Source organism: Schistocerca nitens, chromosome 4 (assembly GCF_023898315.1).
Source record: "Schistocerca nitens isolate TAMUIC-IGC-003100 chromosome 4, iqSchNite1.1, whole genome shotgun sequence".
Lineage (NCBI taxonomy): Eukaryota > Metazoa > Arthropoda > Insecta > Orthoptera > Acrididae > Schistocerca > Schistocerca nitens.
In genome coordinates this window covers 302,446,100-302,473,636 of record NC_064617.1, presented here as the reverse complement: position 1 = coordinate 302,473,636, position 27,537 = coordinate 302,446,100, and the positions used below count along the sequence as shown (strand labels likewise).

At 45.3% G+C, this 27,537-nt stretch overlaps 1 protein-coding gene across 1 annotated transcript in view; it reads right to left on the bottom strand.

Moving 5' to 3' along the window:
* Nucleotides 1-27,537, bottom strand: part of LOC126251333 (protein white-like) — a 271,024-nt gene that overhangs the window by 29,558 nt on the left and 213,929 nt on the right. The window contains exons 4-5 of the mRNA XM_049951677.1: nucleotides 12,729-12,800; nucleotides 3,384-3,482 (exon numbers count right to left, since the gene is read on the bottom strand). Of these exons, the coding sequence (XP_049807634.1) occupies nucleotides 3,384-3,482; nucleotides 12,729-12,800 (171 nt within the window). The remainder of the gene's footprint in view (nucleotides 1-3,383; nucleotides 3,483-12,728; nucleotides 12,801-27,537) is intronic.

Here is a 27,537-nt window from a genome sequence, read left to right as displayed (position 1 = left end):
TTTCCACTGAGTCCAGTTTCAAGCACGCACTGGGGTGGGGGGCTGATGTTGTCTAGAGCAACTGACATTCCGCCATTTTGAGCGTCTTGCGATTGGTCAAGGACCAACATGTAAAGTCGCGGAATTTTCCATTGAATACTGTTCAAATTTTTTTCCTGTGAATTGGCATGGTCCAGTGCAACGGTCTCTCACCTTTTCTAGCACCTTTTCGATTGGTCAAGCTGCCGGTGGCTTTTTAACGATTTCTCGAGAGGTCTGTTACGTCCTCACTCTGTACAAAAAGGGGATACAACGCCGGCTAACTGGGGCCACTTGGAAGCTTCCTGAGCACACTCTTCCCAAGTGTTGGTTGGTTTGAGGGATAAAGGGGCCAAACTACAGGGTCATCAGTCCCTTTTCCCAAGTGTCGATGTGAATATATCGTTCTCTCCGGAGTGCGCTTAGTGTAAGTTTCCATTTTGGTAAGGGTTCATTAAACTTATTGCTTTCCAATGTACGCAGTAATCGCGTTAACAATCGAAAGATTTTATCCGAAATGTAATGGAATGGAACATCTGCAGCCGTCCTTAACAATGTTATTTATTATATGGCTACCAGTTTCGGTGCTTCAGTACACCATCTTCAAGCCTCAACTGACGCTGAGGGAGTTAACTTCAATCGTATGCACGATTCATCATTGGCCAACATCTATGAACTGGTTTTCGCAGACTGCCTGTAACAGCGATGTTGTGTCTACAGCCAGATGATGGTAGGACACACAACATCGTTGCTGCAGGTAGTCTGCGAAAACCAGTTCATAGATGTTGGCCACTGATGAATCGTGTATATGGTTGGAGTTAAGTCCCTCAGCGTCAGCTGAGGCCTGAAGATGGTGTACTGAAAGACCGAAACTGGTAGCCATATAATAAATGACATTGTTAAGGACGGCTTTAGGGGTTCCACTTTATTATGTAAGTGAACGGCCGAAGTCCTTCAAACCTCCAATCAGAAGGATGGACACACAAAAATTATTCCGAAATGGCCAAATTTTCTTTCCGCAGTTAACATGGATTTTGGTGATTTTATACTGTAAGGCGGGTGTTTCAGTTTTGTCCATCCGAGTTTTGTGATCGCTTCCATGATTTTTTGACTGACATGTGGCCGTGCATTGTCGTGCAACAGCAAAACTTCCTGCTTTTGCTGATGTGGTCGAACACGACTCAGTCGAGCTTGAAGTTTCTTCAGTGTCGTCACATATGCAGCAGAATTTATGGTGCTTCCACCTTGGCATGACGTCCACAAGCAAGAGTCCTTCGGAATCTAAAAACACCGAAGCCATAACTTTTCCAGCAGAAGGTGTGGTTTTGAATTTTTTTCCTTGGGTGAATTTGCATGATGCCACTCCATTGATTGCCTCTTCGTCTCTGGTGAAAAATGATGGAGCCATGTTTCATCATCCGTCACAATTCTTCCAAGAAATTCATCTCCACCATTCTCGTAGTGTTCCAAAAGTTCGCTGCATACCGTTTTTCTTGTTTCTTTGTGAGCCACTGTCAACATCCTGGGAAGCCACCTGGCACAAACCTTTTTCAACGCCAACACTTTCAGTATTCTGCAAACAGTTCCTTCCCCTATCCCAACGTAGCGTGACAATTCGTTCATTGAGATGCGTCTGTCGGCAGTCACCAATTCGTTAACTCTCTGCACATTGTCTGGAGTGTGTGCAGTACGAGGCCTGCCGCTGCGAGGACAATTCTCAATATTGCCGTGCCCGCTTTCATCACATAACCTGCTTGCCCACTGACTAACTGTAGTGCGATCGACAGCAGCATCTCCACACACCTTTTTCAACCTCTTTTGGATGTTTCCCAGTGTCTCGTTTTCACAGCACAGGAATTCTATGACAGCACGTTGCTTCTAAACGAACGTCAAGTGTAGCAGCCATCTTGAAGACATGCTGTGACGACGCCACTCACGGGAACGGGTTGAACTAAGTTTGAAAATAAGCGGGAAGAATGTATCTAAACACTGTAAAACTTTCACACATGCAGAATGAAAACTGTATTTTTACAAAAATAGTGTGCATTTCTTTTGGAGTTACTCTCATACAATTAAGGTAGAAGTACGTCTGAATGATACCATGAGGACCATTATTGGCACTGACTGATCTACTCTCATGATCTCTCAGATTTTCTCAGCATTGTTAATGATGTACTTCAGTGTCTTCACCCAGAAATAGAGCATTAATTAGATGTACTCCCATTCAGTGGTTTCCTGTTCTGTCCACCACATCTCCTGCAGACTTCAGAAGAAAAGCTGCCGAGGTGCGAATTCTCAAGAAGACTAACTCTCATAAGAACTCTATTCTAAACAGTGTTTTCCAGAGCCCACCAACTATGCACCTGAAGTCATCTTGGGTCGATCTTCAGGTCACAGAGAAGTGCAAAGAACGCTTGACTGAGCAACCCCCTCACAACGCCCACCTAATTAAAAAATCAACGACGACTGCTGCAGTGTTTGATCTTCCTCATCGCCAACAGTCAAGACTGGCCCGCATCCGAACAGAACAAGGGATATGTGGAAACGCAGTGGGTATGTTGTGAAATTGCCGCATGTGAATATTCAGTGGAGGAACAGACAACAAGACATATCGTGGAGAACAACTCAACCCGTGACTTTAAAGGAGGTCTGTAAGATATGAATGAAGCGACAACGAGTGGTGAAATATGGTTGTCAATTCGAAACATTAACCTGCAAATACATTGCGCATGTGTATTGTGCTGGCGTAAGCTGGCGCCAGCACGCCACATGGCATAGAGGCCACAAGAAGATCGATCAAGGCTAACGACAGACTCGCCAACGCCCTCTCGGCCGCCAGTATTCAGATAGCCGCTGCAGACCGGAGGGCCAGTTAGTTCGGGTTAGGTCTAGTCTGTCGCACCCAGTGAGTTCCAGCATGTCACCGAGTCAGAGCCACAGTCACACCCTCTAGCTCACAAAATCAGGCAGCACATAGCGAACATAATATTGTGCATAGCGGACTTTGTACTTCAGCAGCAGCGAGGCTAAAGTGGACTAGAACACAGAGTTGTACCACAGCAAATGGAAGCTTAAGTAGCTCTTTGTTTATGTTAATAAACAACCCAGTTAATAATTGCGTGCAGTTTGTGTTATAGAAAGAAACTACGGCCACCAAACAACAGCCTCTCCTTGCTCCCATGGTACAGCTCTACAGAGACAAAGAGAGGACATAAAATATATGTATATGTTATGTCGTACGATTGTAATAATAGTAAACTTCAGTAGACTGGCCGTTTACAAGAACCTTCAGTACTGTAGGATTACTGTTAATATTTCTATGATACAGACCCACAACCTGTGTGGAATAATGTTACAAGGCTCACCTCTGAGGCGAAGGACAGCCGCTTCATCTCGCCACCCGAAATGCCTTTGATGCGTCCTGGGATCCCGATCACAGTATGCTGACACTTAAGCAGCGCGAGCTGTGGAAAGAAAAGACACTTAATGGAGATCAAGTCTATGGTACATTGTACGTATTTCTAGTGGTCTTCAATTTCTACACTGAGAGGCCAAAATTCGGGAAAAGGGTTGTCCCATTTAAAGACGTGCCGTGAATGACCGACTATTCTGGCTAGATGGGGCGTGTTGGCGCTAGAGTAAACATAATATCAGTCTGTTACAGGCAGGTGTGTAGTGAACGCGGCAGCTCGTCGCGAGTTTACTGTCTCTGTGAACGTGACATGCCAGTCGGTGCAGAACGCGTGAGTCGTAGTAAATAATTGATTCCAAAAGAATTAGAATTTCGGAGGTGTCTAGAGTGGATGTTCAGTTTTGCAGGGACAATGTTTTCACTCGCGCAAACAGCCGCACAGGACGACCGCAGGTGTGTGATGATCAGAGATTGCGTCGCCTCCACAGTGCCATACGGTTTGACGCACAATCTACTGTGACTCAGACTGCAGCCGATTTGAATGTGGGGCGTCAGGAAGCCATTTATAGCGGAACTTTACGGAGACAAATGAACTGCGTAAGCTTCAACAACCCAGTCCCTTCCCATGACATTCGGCCACTCTTTGTAGAAAGTCTATTTGAATGCATTCGACACGCTTTCTGAGAGACGAAATGTCAGGGCTTGCAGCAAGCATCACGACATGTATATAATTCGTTCCATGTACACTTTAAAGAAGTGCTAATTAATTAGTAGAATTTCAAGTTTCCAGCATCAAAAACTGATGGAGGCAAGTATATCGAATATATGCGTTTAATCGAAGACTTCTAGTAGATTCATAATGTAAAAGTTGAAGGGGAAACCTCAGAAAATATCATCATTCAACGTGGAACACGCAAAGTAGCTTAATGCACAACACAATGACCCTTTTGAGTTGTGCCATGCGAGAGCATCAAAGCTGGTAGTGACACGCTACAATGCCGGAAAGAAAATGGAACACCCTGAAGAACTGTTTTCAGCGGTACCGGGATACGATATGTGCATGCTGAGTGTTTATAGTGTTCAGTGGCGGCTCGTGGCTCGAAAGTAAGGTTAAGAGCTAGCGGAAAGTAAAATATGTCTATATTTAAGCACGTTTATCTCAATAACTGACTCATTTCTTGCAGACTGAAGCAATCGTTTGTTGCTTTAAGGTTGGAAACTTATCGGTGATGTCTTCATGGCTGTGTTTTTATTACCTGTGCTGAAATGTTCGCTAAAGAAGGAAGTATCTCTTCTGAAACTGCATTCTTCAGGTATGTTTTTATACTCTTCAGGCAGGAAAAGATTCATGATGTAGTAGAAGAGATGGACAGAGTAAGAGGGGACAGTTTATAAATATCGATAAAAAAAGTCCTTATCCTTATTAAACATTTCCAACATCTTTCTGGTGGAAATCTTTCTGCTCTTCTCATCGACGTACAAAATAGAGAATTCGTTTCTTGAGCGTTGTATCTTGGAGAAATTGGTCCAAAGATATTTTGAAAGCTTTCAGATGCACTAGAAGGAAAACATGTATGGTATTTATACACTCTTGGAAATGGAAAAAAGAACACATTGACACCGGTGTGTCAGACCCACCATACTTGCTCCGGACACTGCGAGAGGGCTGTACAAGCAATGATCACACGCACGGCACAGCGGACACACCAGGAACCGCGGTGTTGGCCGTCGAATGGCGCTAGCTGCGCAGCATTTGTGCACCGCCGCCGTCAGTGTCAGCCAGTTTGCCGTGGCATACGGAGCTCCATCGCAGTCTTTAACACTGGTAGCATGCCGCGACAGCGTGGACGTGAACCGTATGTGCAGTTGACGGACGTTGAGCGAGGGCGTATAGTGGGCATGCGGGAGGCCGGGTGGACGTACCGCCGAATTGCTCAACACATGGGGCGTGAGGTCTCCACAGTATATCGATGTTGTCGCCAGTGGTCGGCGGAAGGTGCACGTGCCCGTCGACCTGGGACCGGACCGCAGCGACGCACGGATGCACGCCAAGACCGTAGGATCCTACGCAGTGCCGTAGGGGACCGCACCGCCACTTCCCAGCAAATTAGGGACACTGTTGCTCCTGGGGTATCGGCGAGGACCATTCGCAACCGTCTCCATGAAGCTGGGCTACGGTCCCGCACACCGTTAGGCCGTCTTCCGCTCACGCCCCAACATCGTGCAGCCCGCCTCCAGTGGTGTCGCGACAGGCGTGAATGGAGGGACGAATGGAGACGTGTCGTCTTCAGCGATGAGAGTCGCTTCTGCCTTGGTGCCAATGATGGTCGTATGCGTGTTTGGCGCCGTGCAGGTGAGCGCCACAATCAGGACTGCATACGACCGAGGCACACAGGGCCAACACCCGGCATCATGGTGTGGGGAGCGATCTCCTACACTGGCCGTACACCACTGGTGATCGTCGAGGGGACACTGAATAGTGCACGGTACATCCAAACCGTCATCGAACCCATCGTTCTACCATTCCTAGACCGGCAAGGGAACTTGCTGTTCCAACAGGACAATGCACGTCCGCATGTATCCCTTGCCACCCAACGTGCTCTAGAAGGTGTAAGTCAACTACCCTGGCCAGCAAGATCTCCGGATCTGTCCCCCATTGAGCATGTTTGGGACTGGATGAAGCGTCGTCTCACGCGGTCTGCACGTCCAGCACGAACGCTGGTCCAACTGAGGCGCCAGGTGGAAATGGCATGGCAAGCCGTTCCACAGGACTACATCCAGCATCTCTACGATCGTCTCCATGGGAGAATAGCAGCCTGCATTGCTGCGAAAGGTGGATATACACTGTACTAGTGCCGACATTGTGCATGCTCTGTTGCCTGTGTCTATGTGCCTGTGGTTCTGTCAGTGTGATCATGTGATGTATCTGACCCCAGGAATGTGTCAATAAAGTTTCCCCTTCCTGGGACAATGAATTCACGGTGTTCTTATTTCAATTTCCAGGAGTGTATATGAAGGTGGTATCTGTTCTTTCGGACATGTCCGAAAGAACAGATACCATCTTCATACATGTTACAGCTCACCGGCCATTTGACCATCTTCTTCTGTGCGAATGCATAAACAGTAATGAGTATAATGGGCAGGGGCACTATGAATATAGTGCGGAACAATAAGTTGCGAATGTGGGTGTCACGGGAGACGTGCCAGAGATAAGTCCCTGCAGCCGCGTCCTCTGTGTCCTCGGTGGCTCAGAAGCCGGCATGGTAGCTCAGCGTGTTCCGTCAGAGGGCTGCTTGGCCTCTGTAATAAAAAAACTGAGTGGAAGGGCCAACAATCGAACTTGACCTTATGTCATGTGACGTCCGCAATGACCAAACACTACGATCAACAACGTAAAAAAATAAAATAAAATAAAAGATGGATAGAGCGTTTGCCATGTAAGCAGGAGATCCCGGGTTCGAGTCCCGGTTGGGTCACACATTTTCTTCTGTCCCCGTTGACTTATATCAACGCCTGTATGCAGCTAGGGGTATTCATTTCATTGTAATTTCATGTATGGTATTCTTTAAATTTTGTGGTACTGGCAAGGCAAACAAAATACATTCTTTCACAATCACAAAATCTCTCGTCCATTTCCTTGAAAACGTGGTCCAAAATTTCGTAATACAAGGCTCGACACAACGTGAAAGTATACATTACATCATAAGCAGTATTCGTATTTTAAACAAGCAGCATTAAACGCACTATAAATGGAAGTCTGCTCCACGGGCATATTAACCACTGCTTTACAGCCTGTCGTCTAGAACTGGAAGTAGCTGGGAATATAATTTCCATCTACCCACCTGGTATGCCCCCTCCACAGACAAACTCAAGTAGGTGACGTCATGGTTGCTATAGCAACTGCGCAGCTACGCTCAGCCTGCGGCTCTGCCCATGTGGTTGAGCTGCCAGAAAGGGGAAGCATACTTCACTATGCCTGGTCAGAATCGCTCGCTTGGTGCTACAAGACAGTTCCCTGCAGTACAAATCACGGAAATACGGAGTAACTTTTGAAAATGTGGGAAGTGAAGTGAGGTGCCACTTCACCTACTACACATGAACAGCGACCCCTGTTTAGTGTTAGTGATTCATTTGTCACAGTAACTGGCAATCAGATGGCGCGCAGGTGGCTTGTCTGTGCACCTTCTCTTTTGACTCTGCAGCCAGTAACTATGCTGGGTTTAGAGGTGAGCGTTGTTTGCAACATTTATTCTAGGGAAGAACAATGCCCAACCGACGAGTACGTATTCCTCTCCAATAGCTTCAACCGTTTGAACAGGATTGCATTGTTGGCCCGTAGGAAGCTGGATGGGTGTATTGTGGATTGCTGCACGTGTTGGGCATAATTTGTCGGTGATGTGTCGTTGCTTTCAGCAGTGGAGCATTCCTACACCTTTAGGCCAGGTTTTGAACGTCCGCGCAGTACAAACGCACACGAAGATCGACGCATTGTGCGATCAGCGGTGGCCGACCGATTATCATGCAGGGACATGGCCACATGTTCTATGCTAGGAGAAAGAACCCGTAGGGACCAACTTATTTACTTTTGTATTTCACTTCAGCAACCTTTTCCCTTTTTTCCGTGATCTCCGTCGTGAATAAGCTCTATGTGGATTTGCGGGTAATTGAATTTGCGTAGGCACCGGTGGATGGTAGAGTAGTTTTCTTTCCTTTGTGCATAAAGTATTGGGAATTTCCACTGAGTCCAGTTTCAAGCACGCACTGGGGGGGCTGATGTTGTCTAGAGCAACTGACATTCCGCGTCTTGCGATTGGTCAAGCACCAACAGTGTAAAGTCGTGGAATGTTCCACTAAATACTGTTCAAAATTTTGTCCGGTGAATTGGCATGGTTCAGTGCGACAGTCTCTCACCATTTCTAGCGTCTTTTCGATTGGTCAAGCTGCCGGTGGCTTTTTAACGATTTCTCGAGAGGTCTGTTACGTCCCCACTCTGTACAGAAAGGGGAAACAACGCCGGCTAACTGGGACCACTGGGAAGTTTCCTGAAGACACTCTTCCCAAGTGTCAATGTGAATATATCGTTCTCTCCGGTGTGCGCTTAGTGTAAGTTTCCATTTTGGTCAGGGTTCATTGAACTTATTGCTTTGCAATTTACGCAGTAATCGCGTTCACTTAAGTTAACAATCGAGAGATTTATTCCGAAATGCAATGAAATGGAACACTTGCAGCCGTCCTTAACAATGTTATTTATTATATGGCTACAGTGCTTCAGTACACCATCTTCAAGCCTCAACTGATGCTGAGGGAGTTAACTTTAATTGTATGGACGACTCATCAGTGGCCAACATCTATGAACTGGTTTTCGCAGACTACCTGTAACAGCGATCTTGTGTCTACAGCCAGTTGATGGTGGGACACACAACATCGTTGCTGCAGGTAGTCCGCGAAAACCAGTTCATAGATGTTGGCCACGATTAGAGTTAAGTCCCTCAGCGTCATTTGAGGCCTGAAGATGGTGTACTGAAGCACCGAAACTGGTAGCCATATAATAAATAACGTTGTTAAGGTCGGCGTTAGGGGTTCCACTTTATTACATGAGTGAACGGCCGTAGTCCTTCAAACCTCCAATCAGAAGGATGGACATACAAAAATTATTCCGAAATGTCAGTCTGGAACCGCGCGACCGCCACGGTCGCATGTTCGTATCCTGCCTCGGGCACGGATGTGTGTGATGTCCTCATCAGAGACAATTGTGTACAGCACAGGTGCCTCTGGCCAAGCTACCGCTGGCACCATGTCACCACCAAGCACAGATGCTCTAGTGTCGTGGAACAGTTGACTGCAGATTGGAATGTCGCTCTGTTGTCTTCAGTAATGAGAGTAGATTCTGTATGTAAGCGAGTGATGGACATACAGGCGTACCACGTAGATGTAATGAGCTGCCTATTCCAGAGTACTTTCACCCACGATACACAGATCCCATCCCGGGGTTCACGGTGAAGGGAGCCATCAGGTACAACTCACGGTCGCATTTGGTGTTTCTAGAGAGTAAAGTGACCAGTATCTGCTACACTGCACTTGCTGTTATCCCCGTGCTTCGACAGGAAGGTGATGTGCTTTTTCTGCAGGACGCTGCGTGTGCACGTACGGCTGCTTGGATGCAACGCTCCCTTCGTGGTAAACAAGTGCCCTGCCCAGCAAGATCGCCAAATCTCTCGCCAAATGATGAAAGTGAACTTACTCGTACTCCAGGCCCTAGAAGAATCGTTGCTGAATTACAACAAAAGGCGCCTGGGTCAGTCTATCGCAGCATGCCATTCGGAACGCTTATCGTCGTCTGCTTGCGAGAATACACGCTTTCGTCTCCGTCGGAGGGGAAGTGTGTTTGTGCGACTGTTCGACCATCCTTTACTATGACATGTGTAATTCATTCGGTCTGAGTTTGTTATCATACGAGAGTAATCCCAAAAGTAAGGTCTCCTATATTTTTTATAGGTACCTAGACCTGTTTATTTCTACAATGGTTTACATCAGCTTACAGCTTGAAGATTTAGCTATTTTTCGATATAATCACCATTTCTCTCGATGCATTTTTGTAGACGCTGTGGCAGTTTTTGTATGCCCAAGTCATACCAGCTGGTCGCCATGCTGTTCAGAAAGTTATGAACCTCTTCTTTCACCTCGTCGTCGGAGCTGAATCGCAGGGATCACAATTAACGCTGACAGGTACTGTGAGACTCTGAAAAAACTCAAACGGGCAATTCAGAAGAGGAGAAGAGGAATGTTGAGCAAGGGCGTACCCATTCTCCATGACAATGCTCGCCCACACATCGCTCGGCAAACCGTTGTTCCCCTGCAACAGTTTCAGTGGAACGTAACCACCCACCCACCCTATAGTCCAGACTTGGCGCCCAGTGACTATAACCTGTTCCCTAGGTTAAAAGAAAATTTGGCTGGAAAGCGATTCAACTCCGACGACGAGGTGAAAGAAGAGGTTCATAGCCTTCTGAACAGCATGGAAGCGAGCTGGTATGACATGGGCTTACAAAAACTGCCATAGCGTCTACAAAAATGGTGATAATGTCGAAAAATAGCTAAATGTTCAAGCTGTAAACTGATGTAAACCATTGTAGAAATAAACAGGTCTATGTACTTATAAAAAATAGGAGACCTTACTTTTGATATTACCCTCGTACACTGTTACAATGATGAACTACTTGTCATACCTCTTGTCAGTAAAATGACCTTGTCCTTGTCCTTGAGACTGTTACATTATTTCCCCTGCAGTTATATTCCACAGAATTGGGGAAACTTTACCCGTATGAAATATATGCTGTGTACGGTCTATTTTACAGCATTCCTCATATCATTATCAATATGTGACGTGTCATAATGCTGCTAGGGCGCATAGCGCTTCATCTCATGTGTTTTCATTATCTCAGAGATCCGGTAGCCCAGGCTGTTCCACTTCATGCGCCCACCGGTGGGCAGCCGGGGGCCCACGGCCACAGGCGGGCAGAGATGGGAAAAAATCTGACGTACGGCCAGCCAGCCGGTCCGGAACGTATGGGACAGTTCTGCAATGGACGAATACACGCCTCGGCCCAGGGTCGCCATGTCGCTAGCGCAAGCGCTGAATGGCGGGTAGCATATACTGGCTGCACCTGCGTGTGTGAAGCTGAGGGGCGTCCAGCAGAGCTCGCGCCCCTGGGGCATCCTAGTTAGCCCTGTGGACAAGTGTGTCCTACTGCAGTTGTCTCTTAGTACAGATAGTTGTCCTACTGTAAGGAGGAAGACACTCGCTCTATAATGACGTGATTAAATGGTTCAAATGGCTCTGAGCACTATGCGACTTAACTTCTGCGGTCATGAGTCGCCTAGAACTTAGAACTAATTAAACCTAACTAACCTAAGGACATCACACACATCCATGCCCGAGGCAGGATTCGAACCTGCGACCGTAGCGGCCTCGCGGTTCCAGACTGTAGCGCCTTTAACCGCTTGGCCACCACGGCCGGCTGACGTGATTAATCAGCATTAAAGTACACTCTACCATAAAAACCTAAGGCCCCAGGGAAACCTATTGAAACAGCCCTTGTGGTCAGGAATACTTAACTTCCTTGAAAGTCTCTTCGGGTTTGCTGCCGGATCCTAAAATCAACTTGACTCGGTATTTCGGCGATCCAACTGTTCGCCATCTTCAGGAAAATGCTGTTTCTGCTGCAGATGGCGAACAGTTGGATCGCCGAAATATCGAGTCAAGTTGATTTTAGGATCCGGCAGCAAACCCGAAGAGACTTTCAAGACTTATTACGCCGGGAAAGCCTACTTAATCACAATACTTAACTGCGTTTTTTAAATCAGACATTTGATTGGTTTGATTGTGCCCTCCATCTTTTCCTGGTGCCCAATTTTGTTTACAAAATATGAGAGTTTACATGTGATGTGTTACGACAGTGAAAGGAACCTGTGAGTACTGCAGACAGTGCCACAAGTTCCCCCAAAATCGTAGCACAACATACACATATGTCGTATTAGCAAAAGTAAATCCAGCTGATGATGGAGGTTTATACGTTCGAAACGCTTCGGGGAGATAAAGAAATAGTGGCTGGTAACAGTAAACTTAATGTTTCATTCGATATCACGGTAAAGCCTAACCTAAAATGTTAGCATTTAAGGAACTTATTTCTATTAAAGTAATAAAGTAGTCCCAGAACCTCGTAGAAACGTGAAGGCACCAAGAATGGCGTGTTTCTATAAATCTCCAATATTTCATTGCCTGGAAACGGCATCCTTTCGTAACACGCAAGTTACCATACGAAATAACAGAATCCAGGAGGAGGGAGGAGATTAGTGTTTAACGTCCCGTCGACAACGAGGTCATTAGAGACGGAGCGCAAGCTCGGGTGAGGGAAGGATGGGGAAGGAAATCGGCCGTGCCCTTTCAAAGGAACCATCCCGGCATTTGCCTGAAGCGATTTAGGGAAATCACGGAAAACCTAAATCAGGATGGACGGAGACGGGATTGAACCGTCGTCCTCCCGAAGGCGAGTCCGGTGTGTAACCACTGCGCCACCTCGCTCGGTAACAGAATCCAGTATGGTGTTTGTCAAGCACCCAGCACCGAATGTTAACGAAAGTCGATAGCAGTTACTGCGGTCTTTGATAAGTGCGCGTTAGGTCAAAATGACGTCATGTTTACACAAAGCCTTATGAACTGTAGGTTACCGTTTATATTTGAATGGCCCTCGTGTTAGCGGCTTTTAGAAACTTACTAAGCTTTTGTGTCTGTACTTACCTCCTGAATGACCTCGTCCACTCGCTGCATCCTCTGCTTGTACGGTATGTACCGGTCCATACGCACAAGAGCCTGAAAACAGAAAGGGATAATAATGTCAGAACAATGGTACTCCAGTCAGTAAATTCTGAAAAAAGAAATGCAGCGCTGCAGGGTTTTATACTTTGCTCTTGTGTAAGTACATAGTTAACGAGGGGTCCCGAGCAGAATAGAGTGATCTGTGATTCAGCTAAAGAGCACAGAACCTAGGCACAGTCAAGAGACAACAGTAGCGAGGGCTGTTGTTGTTGCGGTCTTCAGTCAAATGGTTCAAATGGCTCTGAGTACTATGGGACTTAACTTCTAAGGTCATCAGTCCCGTAGCACTTAGAACTACTTAAACCTAACTAACCTAAGGGCATAACACACATCCTTGCCCGAGGCAGGATTCGAACCTGCGACCGTAGCGGTCGGGCGTTTCCAGACTGTAGCGCCTAGAACCGCTCTGCCACACGGCCGAGGTCTTCAGTCCTGAGACTGGTTTGATGCAGCTCTTCATGCTACTCTATCCTGTGCAAGCTTCTTCATCTCCCAGTACCTACTGCAACCTACATCCTTCTGAATCTGTTTAGTGTATTCATCACTTGGTCACCCTCTACGATTTTTACTCTCCACGCTGCCCTCCAATACTAAATTGGTGATCTCTCGATGTCTCAGAACATGTCCTACCAACCGATCCCTTTTTCTAGTCAAGTTGTGCCACAAACTTCTCTTCTCCCCAATTCTATTCAATACCTCCTCATTAGTTATGTGATCTACCCACCTAATCTTCAGCATTCTTCTGTAGCACCACATTTCAAAAGCTTCTATTCTCTTCTTGTATAAACTATTTATCGTCCATGCTTCACTTCAATACATGGCTACGCTCCATACAAATACTTTTAGAAACGACTTCCTGACACTTAAATCTATACCCGATGTTAACAAATTTCTCTTCTTCAGAAACGCTTCCATTGCCATTGCCAGTCTACATTTTATATCCTCTCTACTTCGACCATCATCAGTTATTTTGCTCCCCAAATAGCAAAACTCCTTTACTACTTTAAGTGTCTCATTTCCTAATCTAATTCCCTCAGCATCACCCGGCTTAATTCGGCTACATTCCATTATCCTCTTCCAAGTCCTTTGCTGTCTCTGACAGAATTACAATGTCATCGGCGAACCTCAAAGTTTTTATTTCTTCTCCATGGATTTTAATACCTACTCCGAATTTTTCTTTTGTTTCCTTCACTGCTTGCTCAATATACAGATTGAATAACATCGGGGCGAGGCTACAACCCTGCCTCACTCTCTTCCCAACCACTGTTTCCCTTCATGCCCCTCAACTCTTACAACTGCCATTTGGTTTCTATACAAATTGTAAATAGCCTTTCGCTCCCTATATTTTACCCCTGCCACCTTCAGAATTTGAAAGAGAGTACTCCAGTCAACATTGTCAAAAGCTTTCTCTAAGTCTAAAAATGCTAGAAACGTAGGTTTGCCTTTCCTTAATCTAGCTTCTAAGATAAGCCGTAGGGTCAGTATTTCCTCACATCTTCCAATATTTCTACGGAATCCAAACTGATCTTTCCCAAGGTCGGCTTCTACTAGTTTTTCCATTCGTCTGTAAAGAATTCGCGTTAGTATTTTGCAGCCGTGACTTATTAAACTGATAGTTCGGTAATTTTCACATCTGTCAACACCTGCTTTCTTTGGGATTGGGATTATTATATTCTTCTTGAAGTCTGAGGGTATTTCGCCTGTCTCACACATCTTGCTCACCAGATGGTAGAGTTTTGTCAGAACTGGCTCTCCCAAGGCCGTCAGTAGTTCTAATGGAATGTTGTCTACTCCCGGGGCCTTGTTTCGACTTAGGTCTTTCAGTGCTCTGTCAAACTCTTCACGCAGTATCATATCTCCCATTTCATCTTTATCTACATCCTCTTCCATTTCCATAATATTGTTCTCAAGTACATCGCCCTTGTATAGACCCTCTATATACTCCTTCCACCTTTCTGCTTTCCCTTCTTTGCTTAGAACTGGGTTTACATCAGGGCTCTTGATATTCATACAAGTGGTTCTCTTTTCTCCAAAGGTCTCTTTTTATTTTCCTGTAGGTAGTATCTATCTTACTCCTAGTGAGATAAACCTCTACATCCTTACATTTGTCCTCTAGCCAACCCTGCTTAGCTATTTTGCACTTCCTGTCGATCTCATTTTTTAGACGTGTGTATTCCTTTTTTGCCTGCTTCATTTACTGCATTTTTATATTTTCTCCTTTCATCAATTAAATTCAATATTCCTTCTGTTACCCAAGGATTTCTACTAGCCCTCGTCTTTTTACCTACTTGATCCTCTGCTGCCTTCACTACTTCATCCCTCAGAGCTACCCATTCTTCTTCTAATGTATTTCTTTCCCCCATTTCTGACAATTGTTCCCTTATGCTCTCCCTGAAACTCTGTACAACCTCTGGCTTAGTCAGTTTATCCAGGTCCCATCTCCTTAAATTCCCACCTTCTTGCAATTTCTTCAGTTTTAATCTACAGTTCATAACCAATAGATTGTGGTCAGAGTCCACATCTGCCCCTGGAAATGTCTTACAATTTAAAACCTGGTACCTAAATCTCTGTCTTACCATTATATAATCTATCTGATACCTTCTAGTATCTCCAGGCTTCTTCCATGTGTACAACCTTTGTTCATGATTCTTGAACCTATGATTAAGTTATGCCCCGTGCAAAATTCTACCAGGCGGCTTTCTCTTTCATTTCTTACCCCCAATCCATATTCACCTACTACGTTTCCTTCTCTCCCTTTTCCTACTGTCGAATTTCAGTCACCCATGACTATGAAATTTTTGTCTCCCTTCACTATCTGAATAATTTTTTTTTATCTCATCATACATTTCATCCATTTCTTCGTTATCTGCAGAGCTAGTCGGCATATAAACTTGTACTACTGTAGTAGGCGTGGGCTTCATATCTATCTTGACCACAATAATGCGTTCACTATGCTGTTTGTAGTAGCTTACCCGCACTCCTATTGAGGATTGAAGTAGCATATTTCGTACAGCGAGACTAAAAAATATTTCGAAGACGAGTTTTGACCCTAGTTCACTGGCCACTAGTAGCTGCTGATATGAAGGCAAGAGAACAGTTTCCTGTTTTGCTTCAGAGTCTGTCATGGCGAATATATAGGCGTATTATAGGAGAACGAATTTGCTCCCAAGTCAGAAAAATCTAATACGAAAACTCACAGAATGAAATTTTAAGAGCGATGGAGATACGACGAGAGAAATGTACGGTACATTCTTCTATTGTATATTCGTACTGCTTTTTTTCTGCGTTAGATTTGTTCTTCCAACGTTTAGCTATCCTAAATCGACATTTATAATCCGCAAGTCACTTTACTGTATGTGGCGGAGAGTACTACTAATACCATAGCACTACCTTCTCCCCCTTCCCTGTTCCATTCGCAAATGGCACGTAGCTTCCCGGAGTACTCTCCAGGAATTTCATTAGGAGACCTCTCCGTGATGCACAACACTTCTTCTCAAGGTTTCCTTAAGATTCTTGCAATTAATCTCAGCCTGGCAGCTGCTTATCGTACCAATTGTTTTATGTGGGCCGGCCGTGGTGGTCTAGCGGTTCTGGCGCTGCAGTCCGGAACCGCGGGACTGCTACGGTCGCAGGTTCGAATCCTGCCTCGGGCATGGGTGTGTGTGATGTCCTAGTTAGGTTTAAGTAGTTCTAAGTTCTAGGGGACTTATGACCTAAGATGTTGAGTCCCATAGTGCTCAGAGCCATTTTTATGTGGTCATTCCACTTTAGGTCGCAACGGATGGTTACTGCTAGATAGGTTAGATAGTTACCGTTTCAAGTACCAGTGCACTAGTGTACTTCTTCGCCTATTTATGTGTAATACGTTACATTTATTTACGTTTCAGGGTCAACTGCCAGTCCCTGTACCAATATCGATATTCTGTAGGTCTTCCTGCAATTCGCTACACTCTTCTGGCTTTGCAACTTACTTACAGACAACCCCATCATCTCCCGCGAATAGCCTCATGAAGCTTTGGACGCTACGCACTGGATTGTTTCTAAGAGGGCAGTTCAATAAGTAATGCAAAATATTCTTTGCTGGTAGCAGGTTGGTTTTATTCAAGATTCCAGTACACCATGCTATTTCCCACTCTTTTGAGTACACAATCCTGTTTTACAATATGATATCCGTTCAGTGCGACGGCCTTACGCTGCCTTACTGGGAGGATATGTATGCCCGTATGGTATCACCCTACTGGTCGATGTTGCAGCCAACGTCTTGCTGCGTCAATAACCTCCCCATTATCTACATAGTGCGGAGTGCATCCTTCATTGGACCAACCAGATGGAAGTCGGATAGTGCGCGATCCATGATGTAGAGTGCATGAGCAGAACAATCTAATGAAGTTTTGTGAGCGCCTCTCGGGAGCGCAGATGCGCTTGAGGCTTTGCGTTGTCATGAAGGAGAAGTTAGTTTGCATTTTTACGGCGATGAATACCCTGAAGTAGTTTCTTCAGTTTCATGAGGATAGCACAGCACACTTCTGAGCTGATCGCTGCATCATTAGGTAGTAGCTACATCAAGCAGAATAAGCCTTTTAGAGTGTCAGGAGACCGCCGCCATGACTGTACTGGCCGAGGGTGCAGCTTTGAACTTTTTCTTCCGAGGAGAGGTGGTGTTGCGCCTCTCGATGGACTGCCACTTAGTTTCCGGTTCGAAGGGACGGTCAGTGCCTGTGACTATGTTCGACAAAAAATTGCACGATCAAATTCGTAACGCGCAAGCAATTCGGCACAGATGGTCTTTCGTTGCTCTTTATGGTCTCCTGTTAGGCGGCGAGGAACCCACGAGCACATACCTTTGAATACCCCAACGGGTGGACGGGTCAGTGAGCGCCACCAACAGACACGTCCAGTTGAGCAGCGACGTGTTAATCCATAAAATTTCAGGCGTGCGGCCGCATAAATACCGTTCAGCAATCTTCAGAGAGATCCGAGGCTCACTCTGAAGATGGCTGGACGGTATTCAGCCGAAATATTAGAAGAAGAAGTCAAATTTATGCGTGCGCACGCCCGAAATTTTATGGATCAGTATTTGCACCGCGAAAATATGTAGATGCACAGCGATGAGTTAGTTTATCTGTCGGTCTCTTAGAAAGAGTGCTGCACGAGTCACAGCTGTGTGGGGCCGACCGACACACGGGAGAGTGGACAGGTTTGCGCGACCTTGTGGGATGATGACAAACACCTCGCCCAGCGATCCACCGTTCTTTTGTTCACTGCAAGGTCTCCATAGTCATTCTGCAAGCGCCTATAAACACCTGTGATGGAACGCGGCTCCGATACAGACGCCACTTTGAAGGCGACGTGTAGCGCCTCCTAGCGGAAATATTCCAAGATGTCCCTCAACAAATTCCGCATTTTTTTCAATCGAAACTGGCCGAGAAAAAATGTGTTGCATCACTTATCGAATGCCCGTCGTATATACAAGGTGAGCCAGGAGAACATTCAGTATTCTGAGATATGGCAGATCATTAAAAGCAAAAAGTCCAGTAAACATGGGCTCTAAAATACATATCTTAAGAGCTATGAGCATTTGTTCAGTAGAAGAAATGTGTTTGGCAGTATCGAAGATGAAGAAGTGCTTATAGTTCTCAAGATATGCATTTGTAGTCCATGTTCACTAGACATTGTTGCCTCGAAAGCTCGTCCCTGTCATGTTTCAGAATGCTGACCATTCCTCTTGGGACATCCAATGAAGAGTATATTGAACTGTATATTGAACGACCTATGCCTGCACCAGCCTTTTCTTCTCACTTATTCAAGGTAAGCTCATCATTTGAATTGTTTATTACACTACTTCTCCTGGCGACATTCTTCATTAGAATATATATATATATATATATATATATATATATATATATATATATATATATATATATATATAATATCATTATGCACTGCAGTAGCCAGTTACAGTACCTGGTAAACTGTCGTTGCTTTGTAATGTTTCAGCTCGAGGCACAGCTGAAAGTTCGGCTAAAACCGATACGCCACATGTCAAGAGTCCAAGGTACTGCCCAGAGAGAATGCAGCGACCCGACTCCCCAGTATTGGTTTCCGTGCAATGGTGGGCACAACGCTTGTTTCGTACGAGTAAGGTACTGTATTTAAGCTAGCTGATGTGCATATCGTGAAGCAGTTTGCTGGACAAGCTCTATAAAATTAACCGAGTAACTCCTGTTTCGAGTCGCGGGTCCTCTATCAAGTTGTATAATACCTTACAATTCCAAAGGACTTAATATCTTAATTTTCTGAAGGAAGCCGTGAATTAAGCGCAACAGGCTGCTGTATGATACACCGCCCCACGAAAAAAGTGAAGCACCCAGAACGAGAAGAGGAAACAGTATGAGATTTCGGGGGTTGAGAGGGTATGTGATATTATTTCAACAGTTACAAAATCGAGTCAAAAATGCAAAGAACTTGGCAGTGTGAGCTCACTTATCAGTATTACGTTGCACCCCGCTGGCCCGTATACATGCACTGATTCGGCTGGGAAAGGTGTCAGAAAGCAGTTCTATTCTCTAGTGAAGCAAGCTAGCCCATAATTCTTCAACTGGTCCGTAATATCCCGGAGATTAGTACTGGGACGGAACTGATGTCCGAGATGGTTTCACCCGTGATTTCTCGGGGACATGTGCGCGGATCTTGCTGGCCAGAGGAGAACTTCAGTATCACGCAGGCAGTTTATAGTGACTCGTACTATGCGTGGAAGAGCATTGTCCTATTGAAAAAGATAATGTGGCATGAGAGGCAGAGAACGCAGATTGTCTGTGACGAACTGTTGTGCCGTTACAGTTCCCTTGATTAGTACGGACCGTGACCTGAAATCATAACCGATACCTCCCACACCAAAGTGCCAGTAGTAACTCTGATGTGCCTCTCAAAAACATTGGAAGAATGTCACCTCTCCCCAGGTCGCCGCCACATCGCTGGCGATGGTTATTCGGGGTAGTGGGGAACCGTGGTTTCTCGTTGAACACAGCGTGACGCTATTTATCACCAGCCCAAGCTTCCCAGTAATGTCATCACATAAAACGCAGCCGTTTGTATTGTGGTGTTACTAGTACCTTACGCATGGTATGGTAATTCCATAGTCTGGCTGTTGCTCGTCTCTGGCCAATGGTGGAAAATGACACAAAATGTTGCAAGAAGTTCATTACTTGTTCTCGGATGGCAAGTGCAGATGTGAAGGGGTAACGACGTGATTCTTGCACAATACGACGATCCTCCGCTGCGATGGTCAGACATGTTTGTCTGGAACCTTGCCGACTAGTATGCCTGCCCCCACGTTCCTGTGCAATCCAACGTTGAAACGTTGTCACATCCGAATGTCTCACAAATTTGAATAATGCACGATTCGACCAGCTGGCCAAGTGCAGACCCGTAATGAGTCCCCTTTTAAACTCAGTCAAGTGCTGATAACGCTGTCTCACAAGAGTGCGCGGAATGTCCATATCCCTCACAGCGATGACTCAACTTCTGACGCAGTTCATGCCCCTTTTATACCCTCTGTGCCTTGGTAACAACACTAAACACGAAGAACACTAATGCATTCTGTTGGCATTTCTACCTGTCACAGAGAATTACAAATATGATATTTATGTGCCAGGAAATTGTGTGTACGTTTATGAAGTTGCACCGACATCCGACCTTGTTTTCTGGGTACTTCACTTTTTTTATCAGGCAGTGTGTTTAACTGGTAATGCTGAGTTGTGGTAAGTAAAACTACAGAAATTCTGATATGTATGGAGCCAAACAAACACTCATAGTTCCCTTCCATCTTACGCTTGCCAATAAGAGACTTTTGCGTCCCATCGATATCAAAGTCATTATACACGACACACGAGCTCAGTTTGATAGGGATACACGAGAAATCGATAGCAGTCAATTTGAAGAAACTGTGTCCACTTTCGCCTGAGGTGATATCGAGAAAAATGAAAACACTAAACGGGGACTTAAGCCTCACTCCTCTGAAAGAGTAACCATTGCATCCTTACATGTGGAGTAGGTGGGATTCAGGAACTGTGAATATTGGGACACTATCCTCGTTTTCCTACACTGTACCAATAAATGTCACAACTAGACACGTGGGGATTTGTTTTCTACTGAAACAGATTTAAAAATTGCTACTTTTAGTGGCACTGTACATGTCTACATTTATATTGTTTTTACGTTAGTGTGGTTCGGTATGTCTGTTGTGCAGTGCCTGACCATAAATCCAATGGTCGTGAGTTTGATCCTCAGTCGGCACTAGGATTTTTATCTGTCACTATCACTTCTTTATCTTCTGACAGTGTCTGCATCGTAGTCAAATGTCCAAGTTAAACTGCAGGTCCCCCTGTAACTAGCTCGGTAACACTGTTCGAAGATCAGAGAAAGGCAACAGCATGCCTCCAACAACAGAACCACACCTACACTGACGTGACAAAAGTCGCATGCAGTTATACAGATGGCAGCAGTATCACGTACACAATGTATAAAACAACAGTGCATTGTTGGAACTTTCATTTGTACTCGGGTGATTCATGTGAAAAGATTTCCGACGCGATTATTGCCGCCGGACAGAAATTAACAGACTATGAACACGGAATGGTAGCTGGAGCCAGACGCCTGGGACAATCCCTTTAGAAGTAGTTTGGGAATTCAAAATTCCGAGATTCACAGTCTCAAGAGAGCGCCGCGAATACCAAATCTCAGGCATTACCTGTCCCTGAGGACAATGCACTGGCCGACGGCGTTCTATTAACGACCGAGATCAGCGGCGTTTACGTAGAGTTTTTGGCGTTAATGGGCTATAACAGCATAGGACCGACGCGAGTGCCCTTGCTAACGGCACAACATCGTTTGTAGTACCTCTCCTGGGCTCGTGACCATATCGGTTGGACCCTAGACGACTGGAAAACCGTGGGCTGGTCATATAAGTCCAGATTTCGGTTGCTAAGAAATGGTAGGGTTCGTGTGTGGCGCAGACCCCACAAAGCCATGAAGCCAAGTTGTCAATAAGGCACTGTGGAAGCCGTTGGTGGCTTTGTAATGACAAGGGCTGTGTTTACATGGAATGGACTGGATCCTCTGGTCCAACTGCACCGATCATTGACTTGAAATGGAGACCATTTGCAGCCATTCATAGACTTCATGTTCTCAAATAACGATGGAATTTTTATGGATGATAATACGCCACGTCTCCGGCCCACGACCGCTCGCGATTGGTTTGAATAACATTCTGGATAATTGGAGCGAATAATATGGCCACCCATCGAACATTTATTGGACGTAACTGAGAGGTCAGTTCGTGACTAAAACACTTTCACAATTATGAGCTGCTAAAGGGACAGCGTTGCTCAAAAGTTCTGCAGGGGTCTTCCAATGACTTGTTGAGTCCATGTCGCGTCGACTTGCTGCACTATGCCAGGCAAAAGGAGTTATCCCATGACATGTCCCCCCCCCCTCCCCCCCAATATATAGCAGAGTTGGCAAAAGAAGATCCCAGACAGCTGTAGTGGGCTTGGCATGCTGCTTTGCGCGTCTACTTCAACCAGTCACTTAACCCGATTTTGTTTACGTCTCTATGGCAACGCCTCAGTGTTGTCGCAGTTCTGTAGACAATTGTTGTTCTCGTTTGCAGACGTTTGCGCTTCGCATTTGAAGGCTGGCAACAATGCTGCCAGCTGTCACGAATGTCCCATCACCTACTCTGCTAAAGTCGGTATTGTGTGTTGTGGTGTTCCGGGAGAGATTAATGGTTGTGAAATAACCAGTCCATATTGTCGAAACGCTCGCTGTTCTCTAATAACGAGATAATCTTCCGCGAAAGATGACAATGTTACCTGGCACTATTTTCAGTTGTCCGTTGAATTTACACTTCCTGGCAGATTAAAACGGACACCGATCTTTGCGTATTTTGGGCAACGAGGTTTCACCAGAAACATACGAAGACCCTTCACGAACCGTCGCAATGATCTGTCTATTTCTCTCCACTAAATTCTTGAATTTCTTTGAGATTGTTCCCAAGATCTTGCGAGAAGTATCACGTCTGGCAGAACGGACTTAAAGAACAGTGGCTTAGTCACAACGCAGGAATGTGCGGCTGCGTGTCGGATAAGGACTCGAACATGGAACTCTGAGTGGTACTGCTTTAATCTGCATGCGAGGTTTAGTTTCGCCTACACTCCGTTCTAAAGTGAAAGGTTCTCGTTGCACGACGACTAACAGAACGGGAACATGTTCAATTCTTTCTCTCACTTAGCTAAGACACAAGTTAACCAACCAAGATAAATTGAAAGGAATGACAGAAAGCAATGAATTACACTGCTGGTTGAAACCGAGTTATTAAACGTTCTCAAAAATGTTCAAATGTCTCTGAGCACTATGGGACTTAACTGCTGAGGTCATCAGTCCCCTAGAACTTAGAACTACTTAAACCTAACTAACATAAGGACATCACACACATCCATGCCCGAGGCAGGATTCGAACCTGCGACCGTAGCGGCCGCGCGGTTCCAGACCGTAGCGCCTAGAACCGCTCGTCCACTGTGGCCGGCATTAAACGTTCTCAGCAGGTGGTTGTATTGCCACCGGTTGGAGATTGCATCACAACGGGGGGATTCGAGAGAAAGAAGCTGGAAATCCAGGGACGCTGGGAAAGAAGAGCTGCTTGATCGGTGTCAGATTTAGGCAAGTTTTTCGAGAAACCATCGCGAAACCTGGGCGGTTTCGTAATTATCAAGTCGAAGATAGGTGACGCGTCTTTCTTTTACCTATCTGCTGTAACCTATTTCTCACATTTTGATCAAGTTAGCATCGTTCCTTGTGTGTGGTATTTTTGTTTAATCTATCTAATTATGGACCTCTCACTATGCAGTTTTTCTTGGTTTCTGTATGATAATTCTTCTGCGTTTTGTTTTCTCCTTCTCTTGCAACTGATTATAGCTCTACACGTTTCGTTTTTTAAGTGTCTTTGCAGACTGTCACCTCATTCAAGTGATTCTAATTTTCATTAATTAATTCATATAGTTACTTATTTTAGTTGTTGTTATATTGAATGAGCTGTTCAGTTAATCAATTTTCTTCAGTCCCTTTTATGTGCCCTGTGATAGGTCCATCCTGTCTGGATTGCTTCTGACTATTTAGTATTTTTCTGTAGAGCTCTATGTGTTTCTTAGTTCGTAGTTGCCATTATCATCTTATTGTATCTTAGAAACTATCCAACAGACTTTTTTTCTACTTTCTCTTTGTTTCTGTAACACACAGAGAGCGAGTTTTACTACGGCATTGCATTACATAAATATCACGTTTATGATGATTGACTTTTTATTCTAGGTATTCGTGACTGGTTTGTACGCCATCTTAATACTTAGAGTGATGTTTCTAAGAAGTAATAATTTTGGATTCTATTACGTTTTTGAAAACTAGGGGTTTAGTATTTTTCACGATAACTGAATTTATCTTTCAAGAAGAACGTCCGATTATGACAGCGAGAAACCGTATTTGTTCTTATTTATATTTGGTTTCCAGCTTTGTTTGGTGATTAATTAATTCATCGCAGTACGAACTTCGGCCAAACATATGGCACACTGAGACGAATGTTATAATGCTACTTTTAGGTGTTACTTATGACTTCTGGTTTTGACCGAAACCACAGCCAGATACTGATTTGTTATTAAGAAAACTATGCCTTCCGAATCACATGTGATTTGTAACAGATACAGGGTGAGAATTATTAAACTATATGAAATAAAATCGTCATAATTTATGAACGGTTTGCGTTAGGAAGTTAAAACTGCGCTGTTGGCCGCGGGGTACGATGGGAATTGCACTGAAGAGCCAAAGAAACTGGTACACTTGCCTAATATCGTGTGGGGCCTTCGCGAGGACGCAGAAGTGCCGCATCACGAGGTGGCACGGAAACGACTAACGTCTGAAGTAGTGCTGGAGGGAACTGACACCATGAATCCTGCAGGGCTGTCCATAAATCGGTAAGAGTAAGAGAGGGTGGAGATCTCTTCTGAACAGCACGTTGCAAAACATCCCGGATACGCTCAATTATGTACATGTCTGGGGAGGTTGGTGGCCAGCGGAAGTGTTTAAACTCAGAAGAGTGGTCCTGGAGCCACTCTGTAGCAATTCTGGACGCATGGGGTGTCGCATTGTCCTGCTGGAACTGCCCAAGTCCGTCGAAATGCACAGTGGACATGAATGGATGCAGGTGATCTCACAGGATCGTCACGTACGTGTCACCTGTCAGAGTCGTATCTAGACGTATCAGGGGTCCCATATCACTCCGACTGCACACGCCTGACACCATTACAGAGCCTCCACCAGCTTGAACAGTCCCCTGCTGAAATCTAGGGATCATGGATTCATGATGTTTTCTCCATACCCGTACACGTCCATCCGCTCGATACAATTTCAAACGAGACTCGTCCGACCAGGCAACATATTTCCAGTCATCAGCAGTCCAATGTCGGGTTTGACGCACCCAGGCGAGGCGTAAAGCTTTGTGTCGTGCAGTCATCAAGGATACACGAGTGGGCCTTCGGCTCATAAAGCCCATATCAATAATGTTTCGCAGAATGGTTCGCACACTGACACTTAATGGCCCAGCACTGATACGTGCCAGCAATTTGCGCAAGGATTGCACTTCTTTCACGTTGAACGATTCTCTTCAGTCGTCGTCCTTGGTTACGTTCTTGCAGGGTCTTTTCCGGCGGCAGCAATGTCGAAGATTTGATGTTTTACAGGATACCTGATATTCACGGTACACCCCTGAAATGGTCGTACGGGAAAATCCCCACTTTATTGCTACCTCGGAGCTGCTGTGTTCCATCGCTCGTGTGCCGACTATAACAGCACGTACAAAGTCACGTAAATCTTGAGAACCTGCCATTGTAGCAGCGATAACCGATCTAACAACTGCGCCAGACACTTGTTGTCTCACATAGGCGTTGCCGATCGCTGCGCCGTATTCTGCCTGTTTGCGTATCTCTGTTTTTGAAAACGCGTGCTTATACCAGTTTCTTTGGCGCTTCAGTGTAGAATAGTTTGATTTAGCGACGAAGCCCACATTCATTCGGATGGGTTCGTCAAAAAGGAAAATAGCGCATTTGGGGGACTGAGAATACGCATTTTGCGAACGAAAAGTCTCTGTCTCAGTGGGTGACTATGTGGTGTGCAGTGTCCAGTCACGGAATGATCGATGCGGTATTTCTCGATGGCACTGTGACTACCGCACGGTACGTGAAGGTTTTGGAAGACGATTTCGTCCCCAATATCCAAAGTCATAAGAAATTAGAAATTATATTAATACCTTCAGCTGCTGACTGGCGTTGATATATATCAACGGGGACAGGTGAAAATGTGTGCCCCGACAGGGACTCGAACCCGGGATCTATCCATCTGAGCCACTGAGGGCACAGTTGATAGTGCGACTGCAGGGACTATCTAGCGCACGCCTCCCGTGAGACCCAGATTCTCACCTTGTAAGTCCACTCACTACATTCGTAGTGTCCCTACCCAACCCAAGGTGAGAATGTGGGTCTCGCGGGAGGCGTGCGCGAGATAGTCCCTGCAGTCGCGACTCCTTGCCCTCGGTGGCTCAGATGGATTACCGGCGCGGTAGCTCAGCGTGTTCGGTCAGAGGGTTAGCTGCCCTCTGTAATGGATCAACGACGAACTGAAACGGGTGTCTTGCGACGTCCGCCCTGAGCAGATGCAACGAACTAAAACGAACAAAATGAGATTAAAAAAAAAAAAAGGATAGAGCGTCTGCAATGTCAGCAGCTGAAGGTATTAATATAATTTCTAATTTCGTTCTAGACGGCTGCAGGTCATTTATGGTGTCTGTTCTTTCGGACATGTCCGAAAGAACGGACGTCATATCCATATAAGTATAAAGTCACAAGATGTTCATGCAAGACGTGGCTCGACCCCATCGAAGAAGGAGAGTGTTTCATGTCACGGAGGAGCACTCTGTGGACCGCATTCTCTCTCTGTGGGGTACCCAGAGGCCACTGGCATGGGCCTCGATTGGTCGCCATATTCTCCGGATCTGAACACATGCGACTCCTTTTTGTGGGGTTATATTAAAGGCAAGGTGTACAGCAATAACCCCAAGGCCAATGCTGAGCTGAAAACAGCCATTCAGGAGGTCATCGACAGCATCGATGTTCCGACACTTCAGCGGGGCATGCAGAATTTCGCTATTCGTCTGCGCCACATCATCGTCAATGACAGCAGCCATATCGAACATGTCATGACCTAAATACGAATATTGTAGTGTCGTTCACGTGTTGAATCAAGTGTGTGCACGCCGTAGTTTGTAACTAATTTACGTTTTTTTCATACAATTTTTTTTATTGGTCCAGTTTTATCATATAGCACAAAACAGGTCAAAGATAAGTTACAATAATACATAGTATTAGCAATTAAAATTAGGTACCTACTACAATTAATATTGTTACTTATTCAGAAATTCTCTGACAGAATAGAAACTGCTTTATTAGAAATGCCTTTAGTTTAGCTTTAAATATTGGATGAGTAGTATTTTTTATTTCCTCTGGTATCTTATTGTGTAGTATCACACCAATGTAATTATGCTCCTCTGATAGGTGGTTGTTCTGTGATATTTTTTATGTATATTTGATTCCCTTCTGGTACTATAGTTGTGTACACTTCTGTTTTATAGCAG